General features: G+C 47.2%; 1 protein-coding gene across 4 annotated transcripts in view; it reads right to left on the bottom strand.

Moving 5' to 3' along the window:
• The window catches only part of SETD1A (SET domain containing 1A, histone lysine methyltransferase), a 1,694,645-nt gene that overhangs the window by 888,834 nt on the left and 783,274 nt on the right, over positions 1–22,537 (bottom strand). For all 4 annotated transcript variants that reach the window (XM_069651930.1, XM_069651928.1, XM_069651929.1 and 1 more), the window contains exon 9: positions 16,346–17,182. In XM_069651930.1, the coding sequence (XP_069508031.1) occupies positions 16,346–17,182 (837 nt within the window). The remainder of the gene's footprint in view (positions 1–16,345; positions 17,183–22,537) is intronic.

The following is a 22,537-nucleotide window of genomic DNA, read 5'->3' on the forward strand; positions in this document are numbered from 1 at the left end:
GTTAGTGTTATCCTAGTGGAGCTTTGGGTTCTGGAGGCAGTTTTGCAGCACAGCAAGTCTTTCAAAGTTGAAAATGCAACCCTAGCAAAAGGTCAGTTTGTAGTCTTGCAAAGCAGTCAAAATCAAAAGATCCTGTGGATACTTTCTAGTCTCGAGAAGATACAAGAAGGCTTAACCAACGTTGGAGACCCTGTTAAAGGACAAGAGACGCAAGCAGCAGCTTGAGTCAGAGGTAAGAGGCGGTTACCCTGTACAGCTCTGCATGCATTCCAACGCTCTGGGGAGACTTTCTGTAATCAGGTAAGCAATATATTTTCCCACACAGTACCTCAGTTTAGAATAAAATGTTTGTGCTGGATGCTCCGCAATGTTGCAGCTCTAGACCCGACCTCTGGATTCCTTGGTCTGATGATGAAAGGCAGGGATCTCAGCATCAGTCTCAAGGGAGGACCTCTGGCACAACTTTCAGCAACTTCTCTGGTCACTCTGCGGTTTTGGCACCTTTTCTGCAGCACCAACAAAGGACGTGATTCGCCATGTTAATCTTCTTCACTTCTTACAGTCTTAAACTCTGCTGAGGGGGTCCTATGAGAGTTGGATCGGATATCTGGAGAGCAAAGATTTGGACGGATACAACTTTTTCCACGACGTTGTATTCTAAATGGGCAGCGGGTCTCCTGGTACCAGGGTTCCACAGCTCTGGAAACTCACAGGACCTCGGCAGATGGATCAAATCAATGCTAGTGCTGGGACAGTTTGTTCCCACCAGTCAAATGCAAGGCGTCATCTTCGGAGTTCCTCTGTTGCACAGAAAACTGTGTCAGGACAGCAGTTGTCGCTTCAGTGTTGCAAAGGGTCTGAAAGCATGTCTGGTCGTCTTCTTCAGTTACTTCAGCTTCCAGTGGTCGACTTGCTTTTTACTCCAGGAACCTCACCTTTTACGCAGTTCCAGCACTCACTCCTCTGAAATCTTTCTCAACAGTTTACAGAAAGGGGCGCTGGCTGTCCAATCCATTCAGGCACACTGGGAGACAAAGGACAGTGGGGTGGAAAACTCCTCCCCAACTTTCTGCCTGGAGCCTAGGCAGGGACACCCAATGGTTCCCGCTAAAGGCAAAACACATACACACAGGCCTCCCCCCTCCCAGAGTGGTAGAAGGACTGACAAAACACCCACGCTAGTAACGGCAAAAAAAGAAGGGAGGCTCCAAGTTGGTACTTGGGTGCCCCTGTTGTGCACTACAGAAGCTATGGACATAGCCTGTGGTAGAAGAATTACACAATAGAACACGTCCACTGCCATCAGCCATAACTAGGATATTGTCTTTCCGACTAAAAAGACACATGAGCAGAGAGAAGGGGGATAATAGATATCCCTTTGGCACTCCAACTAATGTGGTGTGTGCCAATCCCACAGACTATAACGTTTTAGGAGAGATACTAATATTAAAAACTATAGTTAATCTAGGATAAAGAAAATAATCACAAAGGAGGACCCCAAGGGTCCCCAGCAACACTGCCCATAAGGAGCTTTGTGCTGCATTAGTAAAATACACAGATGCCTTTAAGAGTTATTTAAGAGTTATGTAGAAAAATATATTCCATAGTACAGGTAAAACACAAAGTAAGTTCCAAAAGACAGAGCCCATAAGAATGAATGAGTGGAAAAAGGCTCCACTCATTCATGATTTCAGAAAAAGGTCCAGAAGTCCAGCAAAAGGTTCCGGGGGTCACAAATTAATTGTTACTCACTGGAGTGATTAACTTACTCCTAGTCCATAATCCCCTTTCCTCACCCTGTATGGGCATCCCTCTCTAGGGACGGAAACAGAACAGAACCTTTTTTGGCCAGAAAAATAACACTCCCCTTTAAATTTTTACACGCGCAGGGGGCGCAACCCGGGGAGTATGCACTCATTTAATCCTGCACACTGGCGCCACATCTCAGTCCCCTTTGACGCGTCGGCGGTATTGAACTGCTCAACCTCGCTGCTCTCATTTTAGGGGGAAGGATGGTGGGACATATGGAGGAAAAGAAACTATGGACTACGAGTATGTTAGTCACTCCGGTTGAGTAACAATTACTTCTACGTCCCATCCCCTTTCCTTCATCCTGAATAAGCGACTACAACTGATGAAAACACCCTGGGAGCAGAGCTTGACACTCTATGCAAACAGATTACGAAGGACAGCCTGGCTAAACGCAGCATCAGCCCTGGCACTGGTATCCAGACAGTAGTGCTTACAGAAGGCCGATGGAGTGGCCCGTGTCGCAGCTCTGCTAATTACTTGCCATGGTACGTGACGTTGGAAGGCAAGGGCCGATCCTTGCCCGTTATAGCATGAGCGTGAATGCCCCATGGGGACTCCTTGCACCAAGCCTTTTATGCCTCCTCGATGTCAGCAGTCATCCATCTGGCTATTGATGTCTTGGACGCTTGTTGTCCAGGCCTTGAGCCTCCAAATATGACAAATAAGGCGTCAGTCTTGCGAAAGGCCTTGGTCCTGATGAGATGGAATTTTAAAGTTCTTCTGACGTTTAGACGGTGGAGCGCCTTTTCGGCGTCTTCCTTGCGATTTGGAAAGAAAGCATGGAGCACGATCTCTTTGTTAATGTGGAAAGAGGAGACAACTTTTGGTAAGAATCTGGGGTACGTGTGGAGCACGACCTTGTCTTGATGAAAGGTAATGTAGGGATCGGAAGCCACCAGAGCCTAAACTTCGCTAGCTCTGTGAGCTGAAGAGAGTCCCACTAGTAGCGCCGTTTTGAGCGTGTCCAGTTTGATGTCCATTGTGGCCATGGGGTCGAATGGTTTATGCGCAAGGGTGCTAAGAACAACGTTAAGATCCCAGACGGAGTGCGAGCGTCCCGTCAACCGCGCGGGTGTGGGCGTACTGGTCAACCCCGCTAGATGCCTCTTCACCACTAGATTAGCTGAGGAAAAACCAGTCCGAGTTCCTGTATGCGCCAATGGCCTCCAGGTATGTTCTGCAGGTGTTGACCTGGACCCCTGATCGGGCCAAGTATACCAAAAAAGACAACACCAGGTCCAGAGTGCAAGATAGCGGGGTGACTGCATTTTCCTTGGACTAGAAGCAGAACCCCAGTCTATTTGCTCTTATACTGCTTTTGAGAAGCCTGACTCCTGGCTCCCTGGATGATTTCTAGGTTGTCCTGGGACAGCTGGGGATATTGCAGAGTCACCTGCTCTGGAACCAGGCTGCTATGGTGAATCACTGCACCCCTCCGACCTCCTGTTGCACCAGGAGCAGGCCCTCCCGAAGCGGGAGAGGGACTTCTGGTGGTTGACAGCTGCCATAGGTCTGGGAACCGAGGCCTGGCTGGCCACTGCGGCGTATGAGGATGAGATGTAGCTGCCAGGATTGTCTGATCTTGCAAACAACCTTGTGGATGTGCGCAGTAGGAGGAAAAGCGTACGCCCACATCCCATCCCAGGGGATCTGGAGCATGTCCCCGAGAGAACTGTGCCCCAGGAGGCGAACTGCTGACAAGCATGGTTGCAAACAGGTCTGATCGGGTGACCCCACCTGCTGAAAAACTCCTGAAGGACTCATGTTCAGCTGCCACTCTTAATTGTCGGAGCTAATCCGACCGTCTGTCCACTTCGAGGTTCGATTCTCCTGGCAGATGGGACATTGAGATCCAGATGTCCTGCTCAATAGCCCAGTCAGCCTACATAGGAGAGGGGGGGGATCTGGTGCCCCCCTGCTTGTTATGTAATACATGCAGGTAGAGTTGCCCGTCCGAATGCAAACTGTACTGCTCCTGATCAAGGGCAGGAATGTCTCGTGTGAGCCAAATGGCCATAATTTCCAGACAATTGATGTGGTTTTGCTGTTCGTTCCTGGACCAGAGACCATGTATTGAATGAGCCCCCAGAGTAGTACCGCACCCCTGCAGTGAGGAGTCCGTAGTCATAGTATGATCTATCGAAGGCGGTCTGAATACCATCAGGTTCACATCCTGCCTCCACCACATGAGGTCCAGCTGTAGGAGCGCAGGTATAGTGATCAGGGCTCCCTGATGACCCGACTCCTGATCCCAGGATGCCGAAAAATGCAGCTGCAGCCACATTCGCAGCATGGCATAAGGAATAGCCAGGAAGCATTTCACCAGTACTTCTGGTAGGTGCTGGTACCACCAAGCCTTAGTTACTGTTCTGCTGAGGAAGTGAGCAACGAAAGCCTTGATCGCTGCTACTTTCCCCCCTGTGGGGGAACACCTTCTGCTTCTGAAGGTCCCACAGCATCCTCAGAAACACCAGAGTTTGTGTAGGGTGGAGCTGAGACTTTTGATTCGGATTAAGAACCCCAGTTCGTAGAGCGTAGTCATGAGTCTGGTCGTTGAGTACCTGACCTGCTCCGGGGGACTGCCCTCTGACCAACCAGTCGTCACAGTAAGGATACACATGGAGGCCTTCCAACCGGAGCAGGGCCGCCACCGTGTTCATCAGTCTTGTGATTACCCTTCGCGCCTAGTTCAATCCGAATTGCAGCACCTTGTATTGAAAGTGAAAGCCTATGACCCGGAACCTGAGGAAGGATCGATGGTGCTGCACTATGGGGACATACAAATATGCATATTTCAGATCCAGGGATCACGTCTAGTCCCCCCAACAGAGCGTGTCGGTTATAAGCACTGGCGTCACTATTTTGAACTTCTGCAGGTTAAGTAGGTTAAATATAGATTGAGGAAGGAAATATCTAGGACCACTCCAGGCCCACCTGGTTCTTCTTTTGAATGGCCAAGATGCGGGAGTAAAAGCCCTTCCCTGGCAGAGGAAGAGGAACTTCCTCCACCAACTCGTTCTCAACCAGGTAACGAATCTCCACAAAGAGTGAAGGAGGCCTGTGGAAGGGGGAAAACAGGGGGGGTATGGGGGGGGGGGGTTGGACAGCAGGGGAAGTCGGACACCTGAGCAGACCACCAAAATCACCCATGAGTCATTGACCCGTGAGCGCCAAGCTTGACTGTGTAGGGCCAGCCGGCCTCCGACTGGGGTGCTGTGGACCTGAGAAGAGCCTTCATTGCTTTTCAGGGTCTGAGGCTGTTGACTGAGAGGGGGACAGAAAAACACCCTTGTGCAAAAACATCTGGTGTTTTCACCTGTGTTGGCTGGGTGACCCGTCTGGTTGCCTGGACCAGTGGTCCTGGAAGCCCCAGAAACCACCAAATGATAGTCCTCTGTCTGATTGAGAGTAGCCTTGTGAGAAGGTGTTGGCTGCTGGTTTGATGAGAATGGCCAAGGACTTGACTGTGAACTGCTCTTTATCGAGTTACTTGTCGGTGAAGGTTTGGAACAAATCACTGCCCTCAAAGGGTAGGTCTAGGGTCCTGTCTTGAACACCAGGATTGAATCTGGTTGCCTTAAGCCATGCCATCCTTCTCATGTCCGTTGCCACACAAATAGCCCTGCTTGCAGTATCTATGTGTGCCACCGTGGACTCCATGATGTCTTGTGCCACATGTTTCGCTTCTGCGAGCTCCGCCTTGAAAGAGGCTTGTTTGTCAGCCAGAATATCCGGCAACAGGTCAGCTATCTCTCTCTGCAGTGTTGGTTAGCCGCTGCTAGGATGGCATTGGCATGCCTGAGGTGAAGACCTGCGTTTCAGTAGGCCATCTTCCCGTAGGCCCCAAGTATTTTCTCTTCCTTGCCCAGCAAGGCTGAAGTTGCAGTGCTCAGGATGGAGGTCTGGGGCTTGGCATTTGTAGATACCGCCGCAATCACTGAAGACAGTGGCTGGGGGTTCACTGACAAGAGCAGAGTCTCCCTCCACCTGTGTGGGGCTTGAGCCATCTCTTCTTCGCTGAAGGTCCAGGCGCTGGTGCTTTAGGCACTGCTACTGGAATTACCAGAGGGATGGGCAATGGGGGTAGAGGTAAAGGCTGAGTAGGCACTGGCTGAGGTGTGGGAGGCAGCATCTCCATGATTATGCTCTTGAAATTGTTCCCCATCTGTGGAGACCGCATGAGAGTCATGGATTTGTCCAAAAAAAACTATCCTTGCAAGCGGGTGGAGGAAGCGATCCTGAACTAGCGCCTGCTGTGGAGAAGTAAAGGCCTGTTATCGGCTCCCTCCTTGCGAGTACATGCCCTCATGGTACCTGGGCTGACCTCAGAATGACTGGTAAGACGTCCAACGTGATCAGAGTCATAGGGCCCCAATCTGTCAGGCTGCAGGCTCTCGCCTTTGTGCTTCACCATGTTGGCAGGCTTTTGTCCTGGGCGCCATCTTGACTGCATGCACCGCCATTTTGTCAGTGAATTCTGCACGTGCCGCTATGGACAACATGGGCCTGGGCTCGGCCTGCATGCCTGGGTGCATTAGTGTTGCCCCACCCTGTACCACAGGCGTGGGTCTAGTGGGCAATTGGCCCTTGGCCATGAGGCTGGTAGTGCTGTCTGCGCTGCGAGAATGCACCCTCCCAGGCGTGTGCCTGGTAGCAGAGGTAGGCCCCTCGGGATGTGTCCCGGTACCGAAACCCGTAGGCCCCTCGGCAGTAGAACCGGTAGGGCCCTTAGAGGCCCCAGCCCTTAAACTGATAGCTACAAGAGCAACAGTGTCCTTGCTGCCGGTGCAAGTGTCTAACTGACCACTCCCATTGGTAGGCTTCCCCAGGAAGAAGTCGCCCCTGCAGGGTGCTTTTGAAAAGAGTACGCTTAACTTCTTGGTCTTTCTGCATACATATTCCTTAATGCTCTTCAGTGGTATTCTGGAGAACACACTCTACCTCGCTAGCCCGTTTCTAAGGAATCGGGGTGTGAGTGACACACGCTGAGCAGCCTTCCGATCCGTGGTCTTCCCCGAGGCATCAGAGGCAACGCACGTGTGGATCCAAAGTAGGGAATGAACCGTTGCACGGCAGGCACCTGCCGAAGCCAGCCGCCGTCGAAATGCGCCGGGGAAGGACTAGGGCGCCGGTGGACGGTGTTCCCAACTTGAAAATTAGAAAGAACAAAAGGGTAGGGGGCAAGCAAATGAAATTACAAGGCATGAGGCCTCACCCAGGAGCACTGGTGAAAGCGGTCCGTTCCTGTAGAAGCATAAACGAGGACTGAGGTGCAGCGGCGATGGGCAGGGTTAGGGTATAGCATGCTCCTAGGGCCGTGCCCCAGTGCGCATAACAAATTTAAAGGGAAAGTGTCATTTCTCTGGTGAAAAAAGGTTCTGTCTCCGTCCATAGAGAATAACGCCCATACAGGATGGAGGAAAGGTGACAGGACGTAGGAGTAAAATGATACATTTCCCTAACATCTTCACAACCAGAGGACCCTCTCCCTCATGTTTTCCCAGCTCCCAAAACTCTTGGAAAACTTTGTGAACGGGCACAAGGTCCCATTCAAGTTAGGGTTGGACTTTGTAAGTGAGGGTTGTTATTCCTGTGGACTGTCAGTGCAAATACTAATTACTTCCCTTCCCTTTCAGATACTGGGTGAATTGATTTGGTACTGAAACTGTAATTGTGTATATGTATTTTATGATTTAGTGCGTGTGATATTACATGTAATTAATAATAGTTCATAGTGTGTGTTTTGGCCAGTAATAATTCAAGCATTTTTGTACCTATCTGTCTAAGTGTAACCCTTTATTGCTCAATGTCTGACTCATTGTGGACCCCTTTTACCACTCTCCCCTCTCCTGAGACTCAGCCTTGACCACTCTCCATGCTAACTTGATTGTTTTGGCTAAGCGCCCATAGTTACCCTGTTCACTATTAGGTTGGCCTTCTAAACATCGGTCCATCAGACCAGAGTTTAGAAACGCAGTCTAACATTACGTGATAAAAAGTAGTCAAGTGAAATTAAAAGAAAGATGTTTTCCAAATTTGGATTATGTGAGAGAATGTAACATTTTCATTTGCAATAAAAGCACTGGGAATAAAACATGGAAGAATCAATTCTGCAAGGAACAATTAAATTATTGTGTTGAAAAAACCGAATCCGATTTCTTATCACATGCTTCCTATTGCTTACACTTTTTCGAAAATCCTATTGATGGATGGTCTGTCTTTTCTAGGGTTATGTACATGAACAGTGTAAAAGGCGTTGATCTGTGTAGTTAAACATTGCTGTTGCAATACAAAATATAACAATATTCAAAATTCTACTGTGCGCAACTATTGAAAAGCAAAAATCTCATCTTCCGTTTGAGAGAAGGGACTAAACAAACCAATCATGTATGTACATTTAATGACTCTTCCGCATTTTGCGTTCGGATAGGTGATTGCGTAGATGGTGACAGACATTTGGCTATGCTGTGCACCAACTTTTGCCTTCTCACCACTCACTACCACTGAGGTAGAAAACATCTTGAGAATAAAACCATCTAACTGCCAAGGCGACCCTTACCCAGCCCCTATCAATAAGAACTCTGCTCACGATCTAGCCCCTTTTATCACGGCTTTCATAAACTCTTCCTTTAAATCAGGTATTGTCCCTGACAACCTCAAGGACGCTTGGGTGATCCCATTGCTTAAAAAAACCATCCCTTGACCCCAACATACCTACCAACTTCAGACCCATGACCACTGTCCCATTTTTGCTCAAGACCCTAGACCGCGCAGCATACCTCCAGATCCAAGACTACCTGGAATCCAACAATCTACTAGGTCTACGACAATCAGGATTCCGGCTCAGACACGGGACCGAAACGGCTCTGGATAGACTTAAAAACCCAAATTGAGGTACTGAAGGACAAGGGTAAATTAGCACTGCTACTTCTCCTCGACCTTCCTGCAGCATTCACTCTAGTCAACCACCAGATCCTATGCAGTCACCTCCACTCTGCTGCCCACTTCTCCACTTCAGCCACGGCCTGGATCAAATAATTTCTGAGCAATAGATCCATGAGGGTCTTTGCTCCGGGCGCCTCCGCAGATCCATCTCCCATTCATTGCGGCGTTCCACATGGATCATGCGTGTCACCCACACTCTAACATTTTCACGAAACCTCTCTTCGATGTGCTTGACTATCTGGGTGTTTCCTACACAAACTATGCAGACACCCAAATACTCATTCCCATCACAGGTGATTATCTAGCTGACTCTAAGGCCCTCAACGACGTCTACCTGGTCATCCAAGCTTGGATGGCCCAACACCAGTTATGCCTAAATGACTACAAGACTGAGCTCCTCATCTTGGGCACGTCGTAGCGCCTTCGCAAACTAGAGCCTGCCTACAAGTCTTTTGCCATTGACGGCAACACCACCCAAATCTCGAAGGACACCAAAACTTTAGGTTTCTACCTAGACGCCACCTTATCCTTATCTCGACAAACGCAGTCAGATCAGCCTCTGCATACACATGTAAACTCATTGCAGCCTGCAGACAGTTTCTGACCACCCCCAACACTGTCACACTAGCTAGAACCCTCATCATGGCCAAAATTGACTATTGTAGTGCCCTCTACTTAGGAACCAGCCAAGAGAACCTGAATAAACTTCAAATAACCCAAAACAACGCTATTAGAGCTGCCCTAAACATCCCTCGAAACCATCACATTTCCAAATCCAGAACCAATCTAAAGTGGTTACCTGTGAAACAGAGAATCTCACTGAAAGCACTGGCCCTCTCACACAAATGCTTGGCAAACAAGGCCCCCCCTACCTCTGCTGCCGGTTGTCCCGCCACTCGACATCCAGACCTCTAAGAACCGCCCAGACCCACTGTCTCAAGTTCCCGAGGTTCAAACTCCAAAGAGCGGGGGGCACAAGCTTCCCTGTCTTAGCTTCCAAGCTATGGAACGCCCTCCCTGTTACAATCAGATCTGAAGACTCTCAATACTTTCAAAGCCAAAACCAAATCCTGGCTCTTCACCCAGCACTAGACTCGCTCCTCACACCTTGCCGTCACACTCCTTTTATCTACATAGACATTTGCCATGCCCCATGTCTTACCTGCATTGTAATTTATGTATATAAATCTGCTTGCTTATTATCTTATGTTTTAGTGTTATATATGTATATATGCGCTGAAATGTAACCTTGTACATACTCGTAAATCTTTTATGTATATCTTTATGCTCTGTATGTAACCTGTGCTTAAATTGTGCCCCGATGCCTCTGGGCCTGATGGTTTGCGCATTATAAATAAACAAATACAAATAATACAACTTCATGACAAGGGACGTGACATAGTAGCCTGACATGCAGTCTCACTGGGTGCAATTTATTTCCGCTGGGACACTTGAGATTAGGGAGTTCGATCAACTGATAAGATTATCACAAAGTGGCAATTTAGGTCCTGCGTGATTTGCATGTGTAAATATCTGAAAATAGAGTATGCATTTAAAGAAAACATTTATGCTATATACGCTCCAAAATACATGCCTTATCGATTGGTCAAATAAAATTCCTCAGACAACCTCTCCTTTATCCACTGGAGGCAAGAATCTGACATAGGAGAGACTACAGAGGGATGCTGCAAGACTGCTGCTGGGATACCACTTGACAATGCCATCAACTGCAAAGCACAGGTCTGCACTTTCACTGACAGGGCATACCTTCAGCAGCATCCTTCTCCATTGAAGTGGGGGAAGACCTGCATCACCAAGGTCCCCTTCCCGGAGTCCTTAAGAGTCATGGGCCTGTAGTTGGCATCCACCTTCCGTAGAGAGAACTTCAGCAGTTACCAGATCTTCAGCAGGCTGGTGCTGTGAAAACTCCAAACACATGGACATTGCTGCACTGCTGCTGAAGTCTCTAAAAGGGGAAGCCCGTGTCTACGTGCCAGTAGAAGCTCTGAGAGAAGTCTTTGAGGATCTGTTAGCACAGATGGAGGGTGCATAAGTACCATGGTGTAGATCCATAAAATCAATAATGCTCTCCCTGGACTTACTCCAGCTGTGGTTTAGCACCACACTTATGAGCCAAGGATCCAAAAGGCTGATGGAAAATGATTTTGATGAATTGACCAGTGTCAGTAGGCTGGCTTCTTCTACTAGGTCTTTGAATTCTGGGCACATAAACCTGTATTTGTGAGAGATCTATATTGATTTGATCACTAATGCATATGTTGATCTGAACACTAATCCACACAATAGAGCGCTACATATAAAATTCTGTTTTGGTATACTCCCCATTGCTAACTGCCAAATTGAACAATGATAATGGTGTCGAGGACCTTTGCAGAGTATGCCATTTTCCAAAAGAAACCCTGATTCACTTTATTTTCCTCTGCCCATGATACAGAAATTTTAGAAGCTATTGCATGTTGCCCATGCTAAGGTAAGGACATATACAACTAACAAGAGATGCAATAGCACTGTGTAAATCCACCTACTCAGATGCTGCAATTATTAAAATCAGTGTGTATATTGCCGTAGCATAAGCCAAAAGGAAATCCATGGTTAACGTTTAAACTGGGATTTGTAAGCAGTTTGTACTGTAATATTTGAGTATATGCGCCAATTCTTTGACGTTAGATAATAGGATAGACTGGAGCTCAGATTGTGGTTATAGCATTCCCTTTAACCTTTTTTTTTGCTGACAACCAGTTTGTGAAATTTTTTAATGTTCAATACTATTTGCATGTTATTATATTAGCCCTTCTTGTATTTTATTCTTACAGGCATATGGATTGTGTTTTTATGTACATTTTGCTTTACGATGTATGTTGAATAAACCAATAAACAAACAGAAGCTGCATGGGGACAGCCCATGTACATCATCCAGTGGGTCCTTCAATGTGTGATTGAAATCAGAGTATCGTCTTCAGACACAGCCTGGCGATTGCCTGAACCACAAGGCTGCTGACAGAGACCAGAACCATGGGACCAATCTGTTGTAATTGTAAAAAGGAAAACATTTGATGCTGTGACCCATTGACTGCCAACATCACATTGTGCAGTGACAGCAGTTGTTGCCAAGGGCATGGTCTTACCCGAGGTTGCAGTCCGTTCTGACTCTCGTTCAAGAGGGTGTTTTTGCATTCATGTAATGTTCCACTAGGTCTCTTCACCGACATTGAACGTAAAGTCCTTCCCATGAGCTACTCTTGCCGTATGTAGTGGAAACGGAGTATACAAATCATGTTTATTGTATTATGTTGTTTCAGCAGAGACTGCCAGAATCTGAAACAGTGCAACATGGTGCAAGTCTCAGCAGCTCATGTCCCAGACCAGGAAATGTTGAGGCGTGAAGCCGAACCACGACTAACCGCTCAGAAGAAGCAACTTACCGTTTGGAAAACCTTTATTCGACAAGAAGTCATCAGGTTCAAACACATCACAAAATACATGGCATTAATATAATAAAAATCTAAAAACCTGCTGTATTTCGCTGAAAATGTCTAACTATGCAACTGCAACACGTCACCTGTAAATATGTAACTATGTTAATCTATAGTATGTAACCTATGTATATGAAAGAAATGCGCCCAGATGCCTTCGGGCTTGGAGCGCTATACAAATAAATAAAATACAAATAGCCATTAAAAGGAGAATTCATTCGTATCTCAGAATATTACTTCAAGTTCTATGACAAAAAGCATTTGAAGTCAATCATACGATGAGAGTGCAACTATTGCATAAACCATAAGCGCCTTCATCCACTTAACATAAAACATGCTAAATCTAAAAAGCATTTGTTTTTAAAACATTGTAATTTTAGGAGAGCTATGGTTGCAGCCTAAAACACTTAATTTCAGAACAATAATACACAATTGGGAAAGGGCATCATAAGTGCCCTCCTCCTCAGCAGTCAAGCTCTATGCATGTAACGAGCAGCAGCTAACAGTACTAAAGGAAGAACGTTGGGTTAAAAATAGCAATGCGGGTCTAAGCGAATCAAAATGTGCCTCCAGCAGTATAGGTCTCAAACATCTTAACTGCAGGGTTGACGCACAAAGAAAAAGGAAATGTGAGACCGTCTCCTTAGCAGCTCTAAACATTGAGCACTCATCTGAATCAAAGCCCTTCCATGCATGCGTAAGAACAGCAGTGGGCAAAATACCTAGCCTAAGCCAGGTGTACAATGATTTCTCAGAAACTGGGGTGAGTAAATCCAAATAGGCTTTAAAACCAACCTCCTGCCCATGTTCCAGATACTCAAAGCCCAACTTTAGCTTTGATGTGTCTAAGAGGATCCCGCGCTTTCTGCTTAGAAAGTTGCTTGAGCCTACTGAAGCTTGAAGCGCCGAGGTTCTGTGAGTTTTCCCAGAACCCACATTCAAGTTGGTCAATACGGCTTTCACATGGGCAATCGATTTCAAGCTTTTTCCTCCATCAAGTGACATGATATGTAGCAATGCATCCCTGCACTGCCTTAAAACTGGTTGGGTCTACACTTTTATCAAAGGGGATGCTGACCTAAACTTAATTTCTACACCCAATGGAGTAGTGCCATATTCGAAGTGTACTAGAGCTGTCGGTGCACGTACAGGTAATAACAATAGCTTCTTCATAAAGTTATTTTCCCTAACAAGCATCTTCTCAGCCTTTGCATACCCCCCACAGTTCCGACCCATAAAAAGCTGCTGACAAAGCCTGCTTCTGGTATAATTCCAGTGCCGGCGACATAGCACCGCTCTCATGATGGCCGAAGAAAGACAGAATTGCACCGCTAGACTTTTATAGTGTGATGGCAGCCCTGTTGGCCTGGGCCACTCATACTGGGCTTTCCTGGAATTAATCTTACTTCAAGGTAATCGAAACCGTTGACCTTTTCTATTGGGTCATCCACTATCATCAACTTGATCAAAATATGCTTTCTGAATTGGTGTCTAAAAACCATAGACTTGATTTTAGTCGTGTTCACAGCAAGGCCAAGATCTTTACATTTCCTCAGAATGACAGAGGGAGATTGCTTCAGACCCTGCGGGGTGGTGGCAATCAAGACTGCATCATTTGCATAGAACAGGGCCAGGAGCTTCATGAGGACAACTTGGGGCATTCCAGGCACCCACTTAATACACCTATAATCTCTTGAACATAGAAGGTTAAATAAAAGTGGGGCCAGGACACAACTTTGCTGAACACCCGAGCCTACCCCAAAAGAAAAATGTCGGTTTGCCTCCCGAACAATAACGGACACATGCTTCCGTGTCTGACTAAAGTAGTGTTAATATAGAAATCGGGTACCAGGGAACCTTTAGCGCTGCCAGTACCTGCCACGGAGGTACACAGTCAAATGCTGCCCTCAAATCCAGAAATAACAATGGCTGCATTTTCCATAGTACAGTGTACTTCTGGATTATAGGGAAAAGCATAAAGCATTGGTACACTGTTCCACAAAAATTCTGAAACCCAGCCTGATCACCGATCACAAAATTGTCAGTCCATAGTTGTAGATGGCTCAGTATAATTTCCCCAAACTACTTACCAGTACTGTCTAGGAGAGAGAGAGATACGTCTGTAAATGGCCGGGCTATCCCTTCCACCGTTTTTCTACACAGAATTACAGCTTTGCGCCAAGAATTGTGGAACCTCCCTGTAGACAATATGGCATTAAAAATCTGACACAGCGTAGGGGCCCAGATAGTCATCCAATTTTTGAAGAAGTCTTACTTGTGTACCCAAGGACAGAAAGGTTCCCAAGTCGTCTTTGGGCTGCGCAGTATAGTGAACACAGGCAGCTACAGAGCACAGTGAAATAGCAAACACACATATAGGGAATAAAAAGATAGAGTTGGTGGTGGGGCAAATATATAAAGACATAAGAGTCAGTAACAAAGATCAATGACGCCATTTTACCTCCTAAAGAACACAACTATAGAAGTACAGTAATCATCATATTAAGACCCATTTGAGAGACTAACGGAGAAAGGGCCAATTAGAGGACCTGGTGCAAGCCAATGAAGTGAAAGATCAACTATGGGTCAGCTAACAAAGGCACCCACCAACCCCTGGTGTATAAAAAGGGCTGGAGGAAGCCACAGAAGCATGCTAACCATGATGAAACAGATTTACTTCTTGCCGCTCTCTGGAGGTAAAGGGAGCACACTGACTGCAAAGAGGTAACTAGCCTACTTGCTGACTGATATCCAGTGGAAACTTTGCCAGATCCAAAGCTGAGAATGGTCTGTAGAGACCAGCAGTGTGAAATAGGTGAAGCAAGTCACTGGCCCAAAACCTGAAAGAAATATATAGGCCTGAAGACTGAGCCCTCATACATAAGCCTGAGCCCAACAAGGAGCAATGATGCCTGGCAGAAGGGTAAAAATAAAAGCAGCCTGACATGGAAACAGACTCGAGGGAAGGGAGGGTGGAGTGGGGCTACTTGAATAAAAAAGGAAACAAATGTATAGTGGAAAGGAATCCATCTTTCCAAATTCAAAGGCTACAGAAGGAGCGAGCATCCTGGCCTATGATAAAAACAGTTCTAAAAAGGCACAAGCCAGTGCAGCGGTCTCGAAAAGTCTAAAAACCTTGGAATAGTAGAAACACTGAAGAGGGGGAAGATAGCTTGGAACTGGGTGTACTCCACAGGGAGCATTTCCCAAGGAAACATTTCTGATAGTCGTTACAGAGACACTAGTAACTGTGGTTGGGTGAATGGAGCCAACAACCAAACTCAAGGTAGCGGAATGATTGAGTACACTAACCCATGGACAAACCAGGTGTAGTAGACTCGGATCGCACAATTGATTAGGTTTATGGAACTTTTGTAGGTCAGGAATGGGAACATTTCAGCGTGCGAGCAAAGGGGTAGTCAAGAGGATAAGGACTTAAGTGCAGATTTAAAATGTTGTAAATGAATAAAGTATGCCAGTAGGGCACAGACTTGTTAAGATAAAGCATACGACCTAAGCTCAGTAGAATCAGCATGCCAGTGTGCTGGGAAGAAGCTGGAGAACCACTTTTTTGTGAAACGATCTTTGACAATATTTTTAAGAATTGTCCCTTATTTTTAGTTTAGTCCCCTAAACCCTGTAGAGGTTTTCCTAATCCCTTACCCTGATCCCACCAAAATCTTTGCACTTTCACATTTCTCAGCAACCTCACACTACACAAACCCTACGATAGGAGTTTTGAAAAACCTCATCCCATCATTATTATGGGAAAATGGAGGCATGAGCACAGAGTGTGGCGACTAGAGAATAAGATGAAGTTTCATGAAAATAAGTACAATCCTTTCTAGCATGATCTAAGAGGTGTTGGTGAATACAACTCTACCACTGACAAAATACGACTTAGGCTCATGTGGATCTGAGACGTTGAGAGCCATTATACCATTCGATTTAGCCTTCAGAAACCAATGAAACTGAGAGGTAATGTGAGGCATGAACTTCCATGTTTGAAAGTGAATCCATGCACCAAATCTGCAATTACAGCAAACGGTTTAATTTTACAAACCTCGGCATAGAGAGCCTACTGAGAACCTTACCTTAGCTTTCTGTTCCTTGAGCTCCCACCACTCATCAAAGGTGCTGAATGCCACATTCTCAACCATTTTCCGATTTAGATCACGTTGCATGATGTTCTTCATCTCCTCTACAAGTGTGGCAAGGACACTGTCTACTGTAGCAGCGTGTGGGTCCTTCTCCTCCTCCTGGTACGGCCACTGCAAGTTACGGTAGTCATACGGGCGATTATCGTCATCCTGATGCAGCTGCTGGTGTAGCTGTTCTGTCATGAACAGATGCTCGCTGTCAAAGTGTTGGTTGTCCTGCTCCATGGGGTAATTCCCATACAGTGGCTGCACACCGAAAGCGGTGTCCTGGTTATGGGAAAAACCATGGAAGGGCTCTTCAAAGGTGCCCTGCCCTTTGTTCTGTCGCTGCTGGTGAAGCCGGCTAAGCATCTGTGTCTGCATCTGGAAAGACATAGGCATACCCCCCCACTGGTTACCCAAGCGGTTCATCAGCTCCATAGAGTTCACATAATCATAAATGTGTGGAGGGGGAGCCTGTGGGTAGTCCTCCAAATTATGCTGCACATGATGGGAGGCTTGAGGGAACTCCTGGATTTGATTTGATGCCCCTTCTACTCTGTTGAGGAGCGGCAGAGGTTGGGGCATGCCAGTTGGGGCCTGCACCTGAAAGCCAGACTGCGTGTGTGTACCCGTGTGAGGGTGATGGTGCTGTGCAAAGCCTGCAACACCAACAGAGAGGTGACCCATTTGTGAAGGAAGAACAGGAAAATTCTGCTGTCCTGGATGAGCCGGATCCTCTGCTTCATCTTCGGAAATCTCCATATCTTCGCCTGAAGACTGCTGAGAAACCTGCAAATGAGAAGAAAAGTCAATAACGTGATATCCAAATTGTGTACTTTAATCAAACGGCATTCAAAATATACTAGAGTTATCTTGACAATTACAGTTGGAGACAAACACTTCAGTGGAAGATTAATAAAGCTCTTCAACATTCAGCCAAAAATGCTCTTGAGTTTGAGAGGCAGCTATGGGGCTGAAGTGCACGGTGACAGAGAGAAACCAAAAGGACTGGATGAAAAATAACAAGGTGGGCTGAATAAAAATAGCTATGTATTTGGTCAATAGTTCATGTTACCTGCTAAATTACAATTTCTTCAGTATCGAAAGGCTAGCTACTTGGAATACTAATTTTCACTACATGGGAGCGATATACACGAAGGCATCTAGGAAGCAGATATGGGGGAAACATTAATAGTATATGGCTTCTTCTCAGTTTTAATTTTTAGGAGTGGTTAGTCCAGCAAAGGCTAGATAGATGTCCTTGCATCACCCAGGCCCTTTTGCACCCCCCGCTCCTCCCCCACCCCCGGAGAGCTTCAGACAGCTTGTTCTCCAATGAAAGCTGTTTCTTGTTTATTGGATTGATGATTGCCCTTGTATTTCCCCTCTAAGCCGTTCACTGTACTATGGGTCATACTGCTCCCAGCCAAGGACTACCCTCTCCCGATGCCCCTCTGGCACCCATCTTCAGATTTGGTAAGCATGTAAAGTGGTAGTATGACCAAGAAGAGCCGCAGAGGGGTACGAGGGAGTGTTCGCATGTGAATTCATGCCAGACCCATGTGGAGAACAATAGTTACAGGTAAGTAACTTGTTCCTTCTCCAGCATGGGGTCTGGCATGGATTCACATGCTCATGAAGAACACATAGCAGAACAACATTACACAACCAAGGGAGGTGGCAAAGCTCAACAGAAGCGACACTCATAACCCTGGAACAGACTCCCCTCTAGCGAACAGGTTGCGTAGCACTGTTTGGCAGAGCCTGTACTCCTCTCTGGTATTCCCCGTCTATGCAGTAGAACCTCCTGAAGGTGTGCGTAGACCTCCATGTAGCAGCCCTGCAGATGTCCAGCAGGGGCACACTAGACAGTAACGCCGGCGTCGCAGCAATCGCTCTGGTGGAATGGGCTCTCAGACGGCAGGGCAGCGGAGTCATCTTAGAACTAACACTTATGCCTTTTTTTTTTAAAATGGCCCTTGCCTCCTGCAGGAGCTGAGGGATGTGCTGCTCCTACCAGGTCAGCTGACACATTTGCTGAAACCCCAGGGTATGTACGTCGGCGAGAGCTTCCAGCACCCATCAGTCAGTGGAGATCTTTTCCCCACTCACTGACTAATCCCGTCAGCCGGCCTCTCACCGGGGTACATTGGTGGGGGCCTGACGTCCTTGCCGGTTCAGACCTGCTCCGGTGCCTGCGTCCCACCTTGGGGTCAACAACAGCGATGACCACCTCTACCGAAAGCCTTGGAACTGCCTCTGTAGGCCTCCTGGGTCGTGGACCAGGAGGGCTGACGTGACGACGAGGAGGCTCCACCAGGAGTTGAAAGGATGTCCAGGGATACATCTCAGCTGAGCAGGCATGGCAGGTACACTGGCCACGCGTCGTTCACGCCGCCATACTCCACGTTCTTATGGACCTTGTGCATGGACTCCCTGTCCTCGTCCTCAAGGACAAACATCCATGTCTTGGGGTACGGTCTGTGGCTGGCCTGGGACTTCATCGCTCCCCAACCCTCACACTTTTTGCACCCTGAGGTGTCTGAGACGGGCTCAGCAACGACATCCTCTTCTCCGGAGTGCCAGCAGACTTTGACACTGCTCTGGCTGAGGCCTCCCGCCTCAGGGACACCCTGGGCATAGAAGGGGCTGCTAACTTTACGGTGTCAGCGGCCGCCACCAGCTCAATCGTCAACGATGATTTCTCCAACGTCGCCTGAGCCTTTTTGGGCAGGTCGGATGTCTTTTCCTGCACCCTAGGCTTCTCTGGCTTCTCCCGCGGCTTTGCCGGGTTGGCAACTTCCTTTCTGGAGGAGGACCTCGATCAATCCATGGCTGGCGATGGAGGCAGATGGTGACGTTGATTGGGCTCTGCCCATCGAGGGATCCGCTTGCGTGACGAGCCAGACGGAAGCAGACTTGCTGTGCTTGGCCTACTCTATGGCACCCACGGATGGAGCTTAGAAGCCCGCTCTTCGGACCGGCCGGTCCTGGGTGAGGCATTACCCTGATTGGGGCACAGGCCAGAGGCCTCGACGCTTAGCCATGTCGCCAGTCTACTGTGTTGATCCTTCTTCGCTCTCTTGGAGAAGCTGAGGCAGATCTCGTAATTTCCTTCTTTGTGGTACGGGTGAAGGCAGTAGAGGCATTGAAGGCGTTTGTCCTCCAAAAAAACATTCTGCAGTCCGCATCTGGTGCAGATCTTGAAAAGGGAACTTCTTTCCTTCTTCTCCGTCATGTTCGGAGGCAAAGAGTACTTAACGATCCTTGCCCTTGAGGGGCCCTGAAATTCACCAACTACAAATCCCAGCGAAAACCATATAATAGCTCACAGAGAAAAACTTGAGGACGCCCAATAGTTGAACGTGCGTTAAAAATCTGAAGATGGCTGCCAGGGGGCAGAGAGATGGCAGTCATTGGCAAGGGGCAGTATGACCCCAGAGTACAGGGATTAGTTTAAGAGGAGAAATACAGTTGGAAAGTGAAACAGTTTTTTCTTTTACCAAGGATTCCCAGCATGACAGGGAATATTTAAGAGCATGTGATTCCATGCCAGATATTCTCTCGCGGCCGCCAAAACCACCGAATCCGGCGATGATTGCGACCTCTGGCACTTGGGTGCGGATTCCGGCACCCGGTACTTCTCCAGCCTATCCCATTTGGCCGGAGCCATGCAAGGTTTCTTCAAGAGGGCCAGGGCCACCTCCCACACTTCATCCAGAAGGGGCACTGCCATGATTGTCTTCTTCTTGGCCTCTGGCTTCTGGTACAGGGAATCCTCCTTCTTGGTTTCTTCAGGCACAAGCTGTAACAGCTCAGAGGCTTTCGAGATCTAGGCTGCAGACACACGCCGCGACAATGTTGTCAGTCATTGCCATGGCCGTATCCGTCCGGGTGCGCAGGGGGAGAGAGGGCCCGACGCGGATGTGGAGGCTGAAACGGGGGAGTCGAATGACAGGTGGACTGGGGGATCATTGGGACCAGGCCTTGTGGCATCCTCTTCTGAATCTCCGACACGAAGGTGGGAGGGTTGACCGAATGTCCAGAGACACATCCCTCAGCTGAGCTGGCGTGATCAGAACACTAGGCCACATGCTGTCGTCACCGTTGTCTTCCTCCTCTTCCATGGCCTTGTGGACCGTTGTAAGGAACTCATGGTGGAAGCAGTAAAGACATAAACAAGTGATCACAGTTCAAGGGTCTTTATAAAACGGTGTGCAGGTTGGAAAAACGCCTGATCTAAACCTAAATCTAATATGGGAGCAAATGTCGACCATCAAATGAAAATAAGGCAGTCCATGGAGTTGTGTCAAATAAAGGGTCTATAATAAGAAACCTATTGCCAAACCTTACAACTAATACAAAAGGGTTTTGGATAGATCTTAAGAAAAGAAAAAAGTGTTTACAAATATGTCAGGATGTGTTAGCCTGCGTCTTCCTTCCCCACATTTTGAGCACAGGATCTTGGGAGCAGAGCGCACACTCACACTTTTCCAGTACGAATCTAGAACCAGATGAGATCCAGTTTGGATTAAATATAATACATGTAAAGTATCATGCATTTCAGCCTTCTTATACCAGCGTGCCACTGAAAACCGACTATATAGTTCCAGTGTTCTTCCGGATGCATGGGGGATGTTATCTTAACCCACATTGGGCCAGCATCACTGCACCCAGATAAATATCCTAGGTCAGCACCGGAACCAGTACAGTACAGACTAGGGATGTAACGGTATACCGTTAAAGATACCGTGAACCACTTAATTGAACAATAATAACCGTCACATTGTTTATACCGTTCAGTGTGCTTTTCAATCTGATTTGGAAAGGCTGCAGTAAGCAATTGCTACGCAGTCTTGGTTTTGCACTGTTGGATGTGCCGTCTGCCAAGTAGTTTCAGTTGGAGCAGTTTTTAATGCCATTCCATAAACCACACGTGCCTTACACAAAATCAATATGTTAGCAATAGGAAGAATAGATACAGTGCCAAGAAGGAAAAGGGTTTACTTTGGCGTTTATATATTTATAATGGATAATGTTCTCTAAACATATGGCAATAGGGGATTTCCCTGGTTCTATCATTGAATTTACATATAATAAGTCACACTGCGAAATTCACTCATCTCTGTGGGTATTCCCTGCTGCCATACGAAAGGGTAACATGTCAGTGATTACTGAACACCTTTTGGCCCGCAAGTAAACTAAAAAAGAGAGAGAGAGAGAGAGAGAGAGAAAGAGAGAGAGAGAGAGACAGAGAGAGAACAAGCGTATACTACCATCAGCCTCCATTGATCTGTGGCATGCAGGTTATCAAGATGGCAACATGTTCATCTTCACCAGTAGCCAGTGGGGAAGCAAAAAAATGACCACTTAAGAAAAGCTATTCAGTTTGCTTTGCCAGTTGCAGCAGGCCTCCACCCCACCCCCTCCTCTCCTCTCCACACGTGTGTTTGTGTTTGGCGGAAGCAAGGCATTTCAGTGGAAAGTATGTTGAAAAGCCCAATTCTGGCCCTGGGTGCCTGGTTTTGTTTGTGATGATACATCTGTCAATTTATGACCTTTTTAGAAAATATTTGTTAAGATCAGTTAACTCCACCTGCTATACCGCGATAACCATGATATACCATCATTTGGCAAGAAGTTATCGTACCGTCATAAAACGAATACCATGACACCCCTAGTACAGGCCTAGCCTTTTTGTGCGGTTTGGACACACCATTGACATTGGATTAGGCGAGTCCTCATTAAGTCTGTATTGTATTATATGCAACAAAATTAGCTGTGGGCTTAGGGGACACCGTACTAGGTATACCTGTTAACTACATGTCAGACTTAATTATGACCACAGGGGAGTACGGTCCAGCTTACTGGCACCTACATCGGGGGCCTGTTACGGCACCAGAAGTGTTTATAGGTCATCCGGAGGTTAGTTGAGTTCTGATTGACCGCTGCAGCAACCATATTCCTCAGCTCCCAAATAGGCTCTATTAAAATGCTCTTTTTTCATTACACATTTTTGCGAATCCCATTCTGTGATTAGTTTTGTCCATTTTTTTATTTTCAAAGAAAATTTCTGATGGCTGTGGATGCCAATACAGGTTCATTTGCCTCTGAAGATACTGACTGACTACTAGCATCCTAGAC

This window comes from Ambystoma mexicanum, chromosome 3p, assembly GCF_040938575.1.
Source record: "Ambystoma mexicanum isolate Mex_15411 chromosome 3p, UKY_AmexF1_1, whole genome shotgun sequence".
Taxonomy (NCBI): Eukaryota; Metazoa; Chordata; class Amphibia; order Caudata; family Ambystomatidae; genus Ambystoma; species Ambystoma mexicanum.